The 13,766-nt window shown below is 35.1% G+C and overlaps 1 protein-coding gene across 1 annotated transcript; it reads left to right on the top strand.

The window, feature by feature from the left end:
- The first annotated feature begins 1,085 nt into the window (after positions 1-1,085).
- Positions 1,086-2,318, top strand: LOC149252424 (expansin-like B1). The gene is made up of 5 exons (XM_089454145.1): positions 1,086-1,251; positions 1,351-1,457; positions 1,604-1,782; positions 1,865-1,997; positions 2,121-2,318. The coding sequence occupies exons 1-5, from the start codon at positions 1,086-1,088 to the stop codon at positions 2,316-2,318; spliced, it is 783 nt and encodes a 260-aa protein (XP_089310271.1).
- The last annotated feature ends 11,448 nt before the right edge of the window (positions 2,319-13,766 follow it).

Below are 13,766 nucleotides of genomic sequence, written 5' to 3'. Positions count from 1 at the left end.
TGGAAAATGGCTGAAGATTTCAGAGATCAATTTCTCAGAAACCGTGCATTGGAATCGGCTGAAACTGCTTGGGTAGGCTACTATCACCCATATGCAACTCCCCATTGGCTGCTATTACATTGGCGGCCTTCATCCACTCCTCACGGTTCCGATCGTGGCCACTGAAGGTGTTACCGCCTCCAACGCAACTCAATGGCTCAGCACATTGCTTTTCACATTCCGCATGTGCAAATCCGGAATGACATGACTGTTCCGTAAATCCACAGCCATTTTTATATGGAAACCTAACTTTGCAAAAGCCAAGCTTGGCAAGTTTACTGATGTTGTCGAGTCTCTTGGTGCCACCTACGTACGGGAATTTAGTTTGCCGTCGCTACATTTATATATACAGTGTCCAACACCTATATATTATCTTATTGTGTATGTGGATCCGTATGAATCGAAAATCTTGTTAAATTACCCCAAGTTGACTTGTAGAGTTCAACGACTTCCACATAAAAATGGAGTTGTCTATAATGCGACTTTTTGAAGATTCCGGTGACGGAATCCGGCGGACGAAATTGAGGTTAAATCTTGATTTGTTGCAGTTAAAATGGTTTTTTAACTGCATATTTGGATTCAGCGCCCTGAAAAACCCCTGGGACGGTTTGATTGTGCAGAAACTAGCTATCAAACTTCGATTCCAATAAATTTCTGCCGGATTTTCACCGGAAAAACCCACCGGAAAAGCCCTCAAAAAGTCGCGTTATAGACAACTGCCATAAAAATTATAAAAATCCTCGGGGATTACCCTGAAATTTAAAAAAAGCCAGCGGTTTTGCTATAACAATTTGACGGCTTCCAATATAAAAATGCCCGCAGATTTCCATGCTTGGAAGGTAAACGATCATTAGTGGAATTCCATGCCGTCGCAGTTTATCCATACAATTTGACTTTCCCTTCATTTATCCATGGTGTGGGTTTGTTACCTATAAATACTCTCCTTAGTCCTACATTTAATTATCAACAATCACAGCTTTCTTACTCAATCAGAGTATTCTCTCTAAGCATTTCCAAAATTTGTCCCTCGTCTTGTATTTACTTCAATGGCTTCCCCAATGGCTTCCCCAGTGGCTGTCAGATGCTCTTACAGCCTGCTACTTTACATTCTGTTATTGCAGAACCTTGTCATGTGTCTCGGCACAAGAGCAGAAGCGTACGTAACATCAAGAGCCGCATACTATAGCAGTGCAGATGGCCTGGGAACGGAAGGTAAATGCATGCATCAATGCACACAAATCTATATTATTACTATTATCCTATCATTTTGTGTACGAGGGATGATATATGTATCTATTAATGTGACTGCAGGTGGAGCGTGTGGATATGGGTTCTTTGGCAGAAATCTGAATGGAGGTGATGTAGCTGCTGTCGCTCAGTTATACAGAAATGGAACCGGATGCGGTGCCTGCTACAAGGTAACCATCATCATCAAAACTATTTCATAACTGGCTACTACAAATTCTACTATAATTATCCACCTTCATCACCTGATTTTTCAATCTTAAGTTTATGGACGAATTTCAATTTTAGTGTGACAAATTCATATTGATGAAAATTATAGGTAAGATGTACCAATAAAGATCTCTGCAGAAGCGAAGGAGTGAAAATTGTTGTGACAGATTATGGGCAAGGCGACCGAACTGATTTCATCATGAGCCTTCATGGGTATTCGAAGCTTGGCCGTCCAGACAAAGTTAGCCCACTCATATCGTTGGGTGTGGTGGACATCGAGTATAAACGGTACATAGAATTGGAATTAGTAGATTAATAACGTATATAAACACACACAGACACACAGTTGAATTTGATGACTTGATTTCAGGATACCTTGCCAATATGAGGGCTACAATCTCATGTTTAAGATCGATAGCAGTAGCAACTTTCCAGAGTACTTGGCATTGATATTTTGGTATCAGCCAGGCCAAAAAGACGTTCTGGCTATTCAAGTCAGACAGGTAGTTATTTCCATAATTATAAACTTATTTCTCTTTGCATTCCTAATTATAAAGTTCATTGACAATTACCGAGCCCGGTTGCAGATGTAATGATGTAATATAATGTAATGTAATGCAACGCAGGAGGAATCGTACGACTGGAAAGCTATGTACCGAAGCCACAGGGCCGTGTGGGACGTAGTAACACCTCCGAGGGGCGCTCTTTCTCTTCGTTTTCTGGTTAGTGATGGGAAGAGAGAGGAATGGGTGTCGAGCGCCCATGTAATACCGGCTAACTGGAAGGCAGGGGCCATATACGACTCCGGCATTCAGCTCAATTAACTCATGGTGTAGATTTGGCTTGCTATCCTCATAAATTGTAGTCTGGTAAGAAAGAAAGTGTGAAGTTAGGATGTTTGATAATTTAGTTTTTGATGTTAAGATATTAACGACAGCAAGATCTGTTATTAATAGGTTTCATTTCTATATTTGTATATGGAATGTGTAAAGGAATTTTGGAGTTCGAGTGTTCTAGATTCGAAGTTGCTTCTTGATTCTAAGAATCAGAGTTGCTTCTTACCTGTATAAGGTATTACCTGTATAAGGTTAATACGTTGTACTTTCTAAAATCAGAAAAAATAAAAAATAAAAGAGGCGGACAATCATTTGTCTCCTGTTAAAAAAAAATTAATGTTATTTATTATATGTATAATTTTATTACATTCTTTTAAATATTTTAAACTTTCACAAAGCACTTTATGTTGCATATTTTCTTCTGAATCGTTTAATTCAGAAACCTAATCTACATAAATAAGGAAATTATACTTGAATTACTAAGCAAATGCCCATCCACTTACATTTACATTTATATTTATGAATACGTGGATAAACAAAAATACACCTACATACTGATGGTCGAACTGGTTTATCCCATTTTAAAATGCGATTACATTTTTAATTCTCATGACTTCAAAATTAAAGTTATATTGTTCAACCTCACATAAAATATTAACTTTAAAATTGAAGTTATATCGTTCAACCTCACATAAAATCCTCTCTTTAAAATTAAAGTTCTATCCTTCAACCTTAAACAAAATCAGTGAACTGTTTTCTAAAGATATTATTTAAAAATAAATAAATTTATTAATTTTATTAATAAATATTATTAATTGGTAAATTTGTAAAATTCATTTTACTTATAATATATAATAAATACAACATAAAAATATTAATTTACTTTCATCACAATTCTTAAAATTATATTTTTAATAATTTTAATTTTAATTTTCTTTTGTTCATAGTATAATTGCCAAAAACCATGTTGGCAAGCCTTTATTTATCCAAATGATAAAAAATTCAATAACAATCAAATAATAATAATAATAATAGCAGTATACATCCATTTTAAATACGGATCTAACATGAGCAAACTTTTTAGGGTACAAAATACAATGTGTTATTTTTCATTGTATTTTTGAATGTTAATATATATATATATATATATATATATATATATATATATATATATATATATAATTTTAACCAAAAGAACTTTTTTTCTTCTATATACATAGATATATGTGAAGTTGACGTCGATGTAAATTAGTTAACATGGATCTTCAAATAGTTTATTTAAATCTCCTGTTGTTTTTGTTTTTTAAAGTATACAATTTTTTTACAATATATATATATTTTTTAATTATAGCCAACATTATTTTTCTATTTAAAACATTCTTAATTTTTTTAAAGTAGACGGACGAGACAAATTTAGAGAGCCAATTTAAATAATATTTTATTCTTATGGACAAAGATACTTACACATCGCCTTCATAGTGAATTGTAGAATAAACCTCTTGACACAATAACTATCCACAAACTTACCTAAACAAGTAAATCTAGTTTCAAACTTGAATAAAACCCCTTTATTGATTATAATTTAACATTAAAATATATAAATCTAAAAGACTCACTCACCCCCACAAATTAAAAAAATCTTATACCCTAATTTGATAGATAACTTTGTTATTTAATATAGTTTATCATTATAATTATAATTTTCACTTTAATATTTTAAATTTTCTTAATAATTAAGATATTTATAATATAGCATTATATGCTTATGAGTTCAGGTTTATGTTCATGATATTAAATTTAGTAAATTTTATTATTAAATAGATGATATTATATTTATAACAAAAAATATATAGTTTTAATAAAATAAAAGTGGTTTAAAGTTTATATAATATTTCTCTCTTTTAATATATTACATTGTCTTAAATTGAGCTGTTGAAATTTTGACTCTTGTGAAATAAAAAAATACGATGAAATCTTTATATTTTTCAAAGGAAAATCAAAATATATCATTCCAAAGTCCCTTTGAGGCTTAGAATTGCTACTGTTATCTATCCTGTCCATGTTTTATTGTTAAGTTGAATATTCTATTTTTATGGATCTAAAAATTCGATGAAAGTTGTATATATATTAGAAATCAATAAAATAAGAATATGAATGATTGGAAGGTGGATAATCTGAAGCAAATATCTCCATTGTCCATTTGATAAAAAGTATTCTATTTAGATGTTTTGAAACTATTCTATTTATTAGAGGTTTTGAATCTTATTTTGGCATATCTTTTTTTATAAATTTATTTGAAATTTTGTGGGGGATTTGTTTTAAGATTGAGTTTTGTGAATTCTATAAAATTTAAATGTCTTGATTTTTTTTTAGCATTAAATTTATATATAGTTAAAACTTGATTTGCATCAGTGCACTAGGAGAGTGGGGTGTTTCTTCCATTCATAAGGGGAAAATGTCTCAATTATGATATACATCTATCAACTTGGTTAATTCATGGACTTTGCTGCAACGCGTCTCAGAAAGCTTCATGCTCGTCATCGATTCCTGATTCAACAACCTATGCATCTAGACGAATGGAGCATGACCCATGAAGGCCCCATGTTCCATTACTCCTCTGAAATGCATGTGGTGATGCAACATACGGAGACTTGACGTGATGGAAAATGCAACTTTTAGGCTAGGGTTATTAGATACCAAAGCGATGTGAAGACCAATTGCTAGTTGAGCCATTTAGGGGGGAGCTGGAGTTGATTTGCACTGGAAATGGAGGGTTACATTTGGTGTGCTTATATTTTACCATGGCTGGTTTGTCGATGATGGATGACGACATATTAAGGTGACAAGTTTTAGTGTTTCTGATATTGGTATTGGTTTTTCGGTTTTGTTCTGGGGGTGATTGTTTCTACTACATTCTTTAGGCTATAATCATATATTTACTTGACTTATACTTCTACCTTCGCATCACTATCTGGAGCATATCTGGGTTTGGCTAGGTATTCTTTCAGATATCTCTAGGTTTGGGATACTACTCTACAGTCCATATTGAGTATACTTATTTTTATCACGTTGGAGATCTTCGACATTCTGGTTCTCTTTATCATTTCCATCTACATTCTATCTCATATCTGAGTCACTAATATCAACAAAACACCATAGGCCAACTAAAGGTCTCTTCTGTACACTTGTAATTATGTTAACAAGCACAACATTATCTAAAGAAAGAGTGGGTGGCGGGGAGGACGTTTTAATAGAACGTTGTTTGTTTTTAGAACTAGTTTGTGCCTATATCCCCTTACGACAATTCCACAGGCACCCAAATGAGAGAACCATTGTACATGCAGAACAAATTGAAGTGGCACCTTGGCAAGAGAACCATGTAATACTATATTCACCATCTAATTAGGTGACAAAATATGGGAGTCAATCCTCGCAAAGGAAACTGATAAGCCCAGTGGCCAAGCCTCTCAAGAACCAAATACCCATGCGTTCTGTACCAAAAATCCCCTCTGGAAGCTCATTTTTCAACACGGAGCACGAGAAACATCAATATGTATGAATAGAGGTAGCCATTAAAAACTTTGTCTGGTTCAATAGCCAATTAATTTCCTCATACTGTGAGTGGCTTGTGAATATTCAAACCATCCTCCTTCAACTGCGATGCTAATATGATCTATTGGCGTGTGCTTTCTAGCATCAACGAAACTCTCATAATAACTTAGAAACTCTGCCTTACCATTGGCCTTCACTTGCTGGTGCTCCTTTGAATCTGAAGGGCAGCATCCGGGAGGACTTGGAGCATTGTGTGGTCATTGAGGTGAAGCTGGAAGCACTCAAAAACTCGTCGTGTTGCCCACGCCCCAACGGAGCAATTTTGATCGGCCTGGTCACAGATCTAATGATGTTATACAATACATAGTTACCAAATTTGGCCGAATCGGGCTGAAGAATTCGAAAATTCGGCAATTTAGTCTAATTCGGCCATTAAGAATATTGAACCGTTGAAACTTAATTCTCCCTAGTGTTCGATGGATCCAGTTAGACAATATTGAAGATAGAAAGGACAAGGATGCTATTGACTGTTTTTTCTGCAATACAGGAGTGATTAATGATTCAAAAATTCATAGTTCCCCTTCCATCAAAGTTGCTTTGATGTGTTATTAATTTTTACATTGTTTGTTTATGTTTTTTTAATTTTTATATTAAAAATAAAAAATTTCATTAAAAGTAAGTATAAAAATGAAATAAATAGTTGCCATATTAAATTTTCATTTTCACAGTAATTTTATTTATTTATTTCTTATTTTCACAACAAAATATTTTTTTTGGATTATTTGTTTAAATTTTAATCTCTTCCATATAATACTTTAACTAGCGAGTAATGAAATTGGAACTATTTATTCATAATAAAATTGGTTGTAATTTAGTTTTTTTCTTTCAAGAAATTTGTAGGAAAATATATTATATGGTTTCTAAATCTTTTAAACAATTAGGAAAACAACAAGATAGTTCTAATTTGATGATTGTTGATAGTTCTAATTTAATGATTTTTTATCTATATTTTATTCAGTTAGTAATTAAGAAATTGTCTAAATATTTATCATTAAAAATTACAGCATTAGTGACTATATTTTGATTGACCCAACCATCAATGGTTGTCTATGAATTTAATTAATATAGCTAACATGATCAATGTCCATCCTAAAATGCATCCTTAGCAAACAATCAATATTATAGACCATTGATCGCCATACCAAAATCACCACATAAAGAGTTAATTGGTAACCATTATCTCTAATAATGTCATTCTAACCAATAGGTGAAATAACTTATCCAATCAAAGAATAGTCATTTTATAGAATGGATAAAAAACAAAATTAAATATATCATAACGATCAACTAGAATTTGAAAGGAGAGGCTTATTCCATTGATTTGAATTATAATCTAGTGCATGCATCATAACCTAGCCTTCATCGATGTGTAATGTGGAATATCATTATAGAATAGTTTTTAAATCCAACGCATTCAATGATTTAACATTTAAACTTTATTTAACCACTATCTAAACAATATTTATTGAATTATTTAATATAATAAAACCATATATAAAAATCACTTGAAGTTGGAAATATTAAGTCAAAACCATGTATTTGTTGGAGTACTTCAAGCTCCCTTAGTCAAGAACTAGGTGATATTTGTCTCACATTTGGCTAGGTAGACCCAATTTTCCACCACTCCCTTAACATATATTTTAATTTAACTATATTTAAACTAAGTTAATTTAACTATATTTTAATAGAACACCACACATCCGTTTTTTCCCATGAGAGCGTTTCTAGAAGGTAGTTGTACCTTTTGTCAAAAAAATAAATTTTCCATTCAAATCTATATAAATAATAGATTAAAATGAACAAATATGATAATAAAGTTTATAAAGAAAACCATCTACAAATGGAGTTCTTATTATCTTTGCCTAGCCAAAGATAATGCAATCATGAATTATCTTTTTATTGTAATTGTAATTTTTATTGATATATATTTATTTGTTTTTATTGCTTTTACTCTAATTTAACTATATTTAAACTAAGCGAAAGTAGCTACTCTATAGCCCTTATTCAAATGTGGGAGTTGGTTCATGTCTTTCAAAATTCAATAATTAAACTAAGTGGCACGGAATGCTAGCTATGCGACCTTGTTTAATATAATTTATCATTATAATTAAATTTTCAATTTAATCTTTTAAATTTTGTTAATAATTATGATACTTATAACATAACATTATATGCTTATGATCTCAGGTTTATATTCATGATATTAAATTTAATAAATTTTATTATTAAATAGATGATATTATATTTATAAAAAAAAATAGTTTTAATAAAATAAAAGTGGTTTAAAATTTATATAATATTTCTCTCTTAATAAATTATGTTATCTTAAATTTTACTTGAGACTGGGACTTGAGCCGTTGAAATTTTTACTCTATTGAAATAAAAAAATACGATGAAATCTTTATAATTTTCAAAGGAAAATCAAAATATATCATTCTAAAGTCTCTTTGAGGCTTACAATTGCTGCTTTTATCTATCGTGTCCAAGTTTTATTGTTAAGTTGAATATTCTATTTTCATGGAATTAAAAATTTGGTGAAATTTGTGTATTTGTTAGAACTTAATAAAATAAAAATATGAATGATTGTACGGTGGATGATTAGAAGCAAATATTTTCTCTCTATTTGATAATAACGTATTTTATTAAGCCTTAAGGCGTTTCTGTTTGAAAACAATTTCCCTAACTACTACTGTGTACTAATCTGTATCACGGGATGAAATATTAAATGATTGAAAAATTTTAGACCATCAAATTAATAATTAATGAAAAAACTAATAATTAAAACACTTAATAAACCCTTTAAAAAAATAATAATTAAACAGTTTCTTCATACCATCAAATAAATTACAGAAAAAGGAAATAAAAACCATTTCAATGTACATGTTTTAAAAAAAAATAATAACTAAACAGTTTCTTGATAGCATCAAATAAATTACAGCGAAAGGAAATAAAAACCATTTCAATGTACATGTTCTTGGCCAAGCTGTGAAGTCCACCATTTCACGTCAACTGACGAAGCTTTGAATTCGGATGGTCATTTGGTCATTGCATTGCAGGCCATGATAAGTGTGGTCATAAGTTAAGGTTTTAGGTGGTGTATAATGGCGCCACTTTAATTTAACAACTATGTGTTCAAAGTCCCTCGTGTGTTTGATCATGCAGCAAGAATGAATAACAAAGTCGAAAGCAAGCATCCTTGTGTGAGACCTCACTTAGCCCAGAAAAATTTAGAAGGATACCCGTTTATGATCACTGAATAATCAACTTTGATAAAACATGCCATAATCCAGTCCACACACTTTGATTGTAAACCTATTTTAAAAAGGACAAGCCTGAGGTATCCCCAATCAAGACTGTCAAAAGATTTTTTGAGATCAACCCGTAGAATAGCAGCATTAAAGTTTTTTGTATGGATAGAATGCAGACATTCCTGTGCATTTGCAACCATGTCATGAATTTGACGACCTTTCAAAAAACCATGTTGTTGTGGGGATATATGGCAAGAGAGACTGTCCCTCAGACGACTTGCTATGGTTTTGGAGATAATCTTATAGGTAACATTGCATAGTGAGATAGGCTTGTAGTCATCAAAACAATTTGGAGGATTGCGCTTCGAGATGAGAGCAATGTAGGTCAACTTGATGCGGTGGTGTACATATTGAGTTATTCTATATTCCTCCACCATATGAATGAGATCCCGTTTGAAAAGATAAAAAAATTGTGAGAACAACTCCACGGTCCACCCATCTAGTCCAAGACTTTTGTCCCCTTTAAAAGATTTAAGGATGTAGAGAATTTCATCTTCTGAGATGCATCTGTAAAGATCCTCATTCAAGTCCTGGTCAAACATAATCAGGGGATGTTCGATCCCCCAGATGAGGTCTTTTGCCACAATGTTGTCATTCCTTTCATAAGTTGTTTTGAAATGTAAGGTGGCAACTTTTGAGATATCAGCTTGTGAGTGGATATATGCCCCTGCATCATCCGAAATTCCCCAAATAGAGTTTATATTATGCCTATGGTTTGAAAATTGATGGAAAAATTTGGTGTTTTACTCTCCCTCCTTGATCTAGATAACCCAGCTATTCCGGAACCAAGAGGCTTCTTCAATATCTAAGACACGATCTCTTTTAATATCTAGTTCTCGAATATGAATTCAGATGGAAGCAAGAAGGTTGTCGAAGGCCATAAGTGGGAGAAGGGTATCCTTTTCACTTTGAATATCCCTGATTTCTCTTATCATAGATATATTTTTATTTTTCTGCCAAGATATCACCACCCCATGGAGAGACTATAGTTTATCAAGGATATGATCCATGGGTGAGGAACCAGTAACACTCCCACAGTTCCAAGGTTCCCAAACCAGAGTGATGAAATCGAAATCTTCTAACCAAATTCTGTTAAATTTGAAAGGTATTCCAGGACGCACTAGAGGCTTCTTTCAAGCCATAGTAATAGGCCTGTGGTCGGATAAGAAATTACTGATGATGTTTTTCTGTACCTCCCCCAGATGGTCAATCAAATTTTCATGAATTAAAAAGCGATCCAGTCTCTTGGTGAAATACGCTGCAACTTCCTGCCCATTGTCCCAAGCAGGGACCATAACCTCTGGACAGATGTCTACAAATTGTATGTAAGAAGGGCGTACCTAAACATTCCCGCTAGTGGATAAAGTCTTTTGGTTCGACCCCAAGTTTCCTCCAGGGAGATAGTACAACTCAAATCTCCCATGATGATGAGGGAGGTAAGTTGCATAATCCCAGAGGAGAAAAGGCGATCCCAGAAAATGGCCTGATCCTTGTAAGGAGCATATGTATTTAGAATATGTATGCATCCTTCCAAGCCCTAGATGTGACCCTCAAGTAGAATTCCCGTGAAACAACTGTAAGCTTTGAGATAGACCCATATAGGGTCCCAGATTGCCACAAACCACCAAAGAGCCCAACAGCCGTGGTGGCGGGTATGTGCCAATTTGGGAACATTTTCCTGAAATATAATATATCATGCAGGACATAGGGCATAGATTCTTGTAGAAAAATGATAGAAGGACGAAGGGAGAAAAAAATACTCTTGAGGGATCGAAATTTCTAGGAAGCCCCCAATCCCTGTATATTCAGGGAAAGGATGAATGTCATGGGGATGCCATTTCGAGTTGCTGTGCTCTAAGGCCCCGTGAGGGATTGATGTTAGTAATAGGAACATCAACCAAAAAACTGTCCATGGGGGAGGTGAAGGGGTTTGGTTTAGGTCTAGGTCATCCCCTAAAATGTCTGCTCCTGCGGTTTTGAGTGCGTCTGACAGTAATGTTACAAGCTGATGTAGGACTGATGTGGGCAGTGGGTGATCCATCAAGTTTGTGGATGGTGAGAGTATGTAAGTCCATGGATTTCCTATTGAGTAGAAAATCCAGGTCACTACCGATAGATTTTGTAGCAGAGTTTAGTGGTGAGTTAGGTGGGGTGGTGCTGGTCCTTGGCCCTTTACCCCTGTTTGCAAATAATGAAGGTGAAGAGGATGGAACGTACAGGATATGTGAGGTGGAAGGAAGGCCAAGCATCAGGTGGGGTGGCAGAATGTCCAGATGGGGAGGAGTGGCAACTTGAGTGGATTTTCAGGGTTCATTAGTAAGGCTAGATTGATCTTGCGAGTTCGTCTTCAGGGATTATAATGGGGACGACGGAACCATAATAGGCGAAGATCCATTTAAGGAAGAGTTTAGAGTATAAGAGCGATGCGGAAAAGTATTACGTGGAATACCTGCATGTTGCCTGCGGGAAGGGATAGCTTTCTGAAAGTTTGGTGAAGGACCGCTTCCACCATCACGACCCCTTGGGTGACTGATGATGGGTCTGCCATGTAGTAGACTCCCCAGCCTACAAGGGCATTGTGCCAACAGATTCCTAGTATGGTGGTAGTGTGAGGACCGAAAAGGAACTTGCCAAAAGTCTAATCCCTGAGACAAATGTGTATCCCCCTAGAATAAATCGATGTGGTCCAGGAAACCACCATGATATTCTTTCTCAATTAAGATCTAGGCCACACTTTTTTCCTGTGCACCCAAATAACAAGGGTCCATGTACACAAATTTTCTTGTAGCATTTCCAATGTCCATCAAGACTTGTTTCATCCAGAGTTCAATGGGAAGGCTGGGAAGTTTCACCCAAATGAGCTTATTTTGGGGTGTATTGTGGAGTGAATTATACCCAATGTACCAGTGGTGCAACACGAGGAAGCTCTTTTCGTTAATCCATGGCAGCAATTTTATTTTTTCTAAGTCCTCCTAACTTATAAAATGGAAATTGTACCATCCCTTCAGAAGCGGAACGACAGTCGTCATGTAACCCGTCATGGTTTTCCATTTTTTCCCCACCCAACATCTCATACCTGAGTCACTAATATCAACAAAATACCATAGGCCAACTAAAGGTCTCTTCTGTAGACTTGTAATTATGTTAACAAGCACAACATTATCCAAAGAAAGAGCGGGTGGCGGGGAGGATGTTTTAATAGAACGTTGTTTGTTTTTAGAACGACGTCCCCATGTAGCATGTTCGCCACCCTACGAAGCGTGGGATGCATGGATACCATGTGGTGGACTAGCCTCTCCCAAGATATTATGCCACATATCTAGTGAGCGTGGGCCACACTGTATGCCCGAGTCGACAGTATGCTGAAGTAGCGACTTAGCGTCCATTGTGACCTAGATAAAGGCCTCGTTGGCAGATGACTCAGGGAGATGGCCCACCATCTGGCGAAGGGTTGAAGGGACTCAATAGAATATTGTAAAAGGCCATGTGACAACAATTGATGTAAGGAAATCTGGTAGATGGGTAGCAATGATATAGGATGAGAATAGACATGAATGAGGAAGGCCTCGGGAAGCGGAAAGAATGTCAACCGAGGGAGAAGACTCGTGCAAAATAAACCACAAACAACCCGCATAGCAGAGCGTCGTCAGTATAGCATCCAAAAATGGATAAAAGTTTGAAGTTGACACAAGGGAATTAACGTGTTGTAAGAAACCGGTAACTGATGCAGCTAGAGCGAATGGGAATCTGTCCGGCCAACATTTGGGGAGATATGGAGGTGATCTCAGAGCCAACTATTTTCCACGGATTAGAGCAGCATGCCAGAGAAAGGGTACACCGGAAGAAAGGAGACAAAATCCGGTACCGGGAGAGAAGAATCCAACCAAGAACCAGAGCTGAAGGCAAATGTGAGGTTAGCTGAGATCTAGCTACAACAGGAGCGGTAGCAACCCAAGCAAGAAAACCAGATATTACAAATTTTAAAACCAAAATTCTTGCAAGGTCTGGAAATGAAACATAAAGATGACGAACGAGCTCTGATAAGAAAAAGGAAGCTAAGTATCAATCCTGGTCTATCTATAGCAAGGGTCCTAAACCAAGAGTTGGAAGAGGATTCAAAGACGGAAGGCATATGGCCTTCACAAAACACATATATAAAGAGAGTGCGACAAAGTGCAGAGCAAAATTATAAACTTTAAAACCATAAATTAAAATCAAATGTTCAGAACAAGGTATAACAGAGGCCGAGAAAGGAAAAAATGTATTTAATGGCATTAATTTGTAACCTCCCCAGAAAAATAATGATATCTTGGGGAAAATAATATACCTGCTGTAACATCCGAAACCCATTTGTGCCTGTATCCCCTTACGACAATTCCACAGGAACCCACATGAGAGAACCATTGTACATGCAAAACAAATTGAAGTGGCACCTTGGCAAGAGAACCATGTAATACTATATTCACCATCTAATTAGGTGACAAAAGACGGGAGTCAATCCTCGCAGAGGAAACTG

Source organism: Pinus tabuliformis, chromosome 7, assembly GCF_031772625.1.
Source record: "Pinus tabuliformis cultivar Carrire ecotype Pingquan chromosome 7, CPIR1, whole genome shotgun sequence".
In the NCBI taxonomy this organism is placed as follows: domain Eukaryota; kingdom Viridiplantae; phylum Streptophyta; class Pinopsida; order Pinales; family Pinaceae; genus Pinus; species Pinus tabuliformis.
Note: the sequence above shows the minus strand (reverse complement) of the source record. Positions and strands in the feature narration are given on the sequence as shown.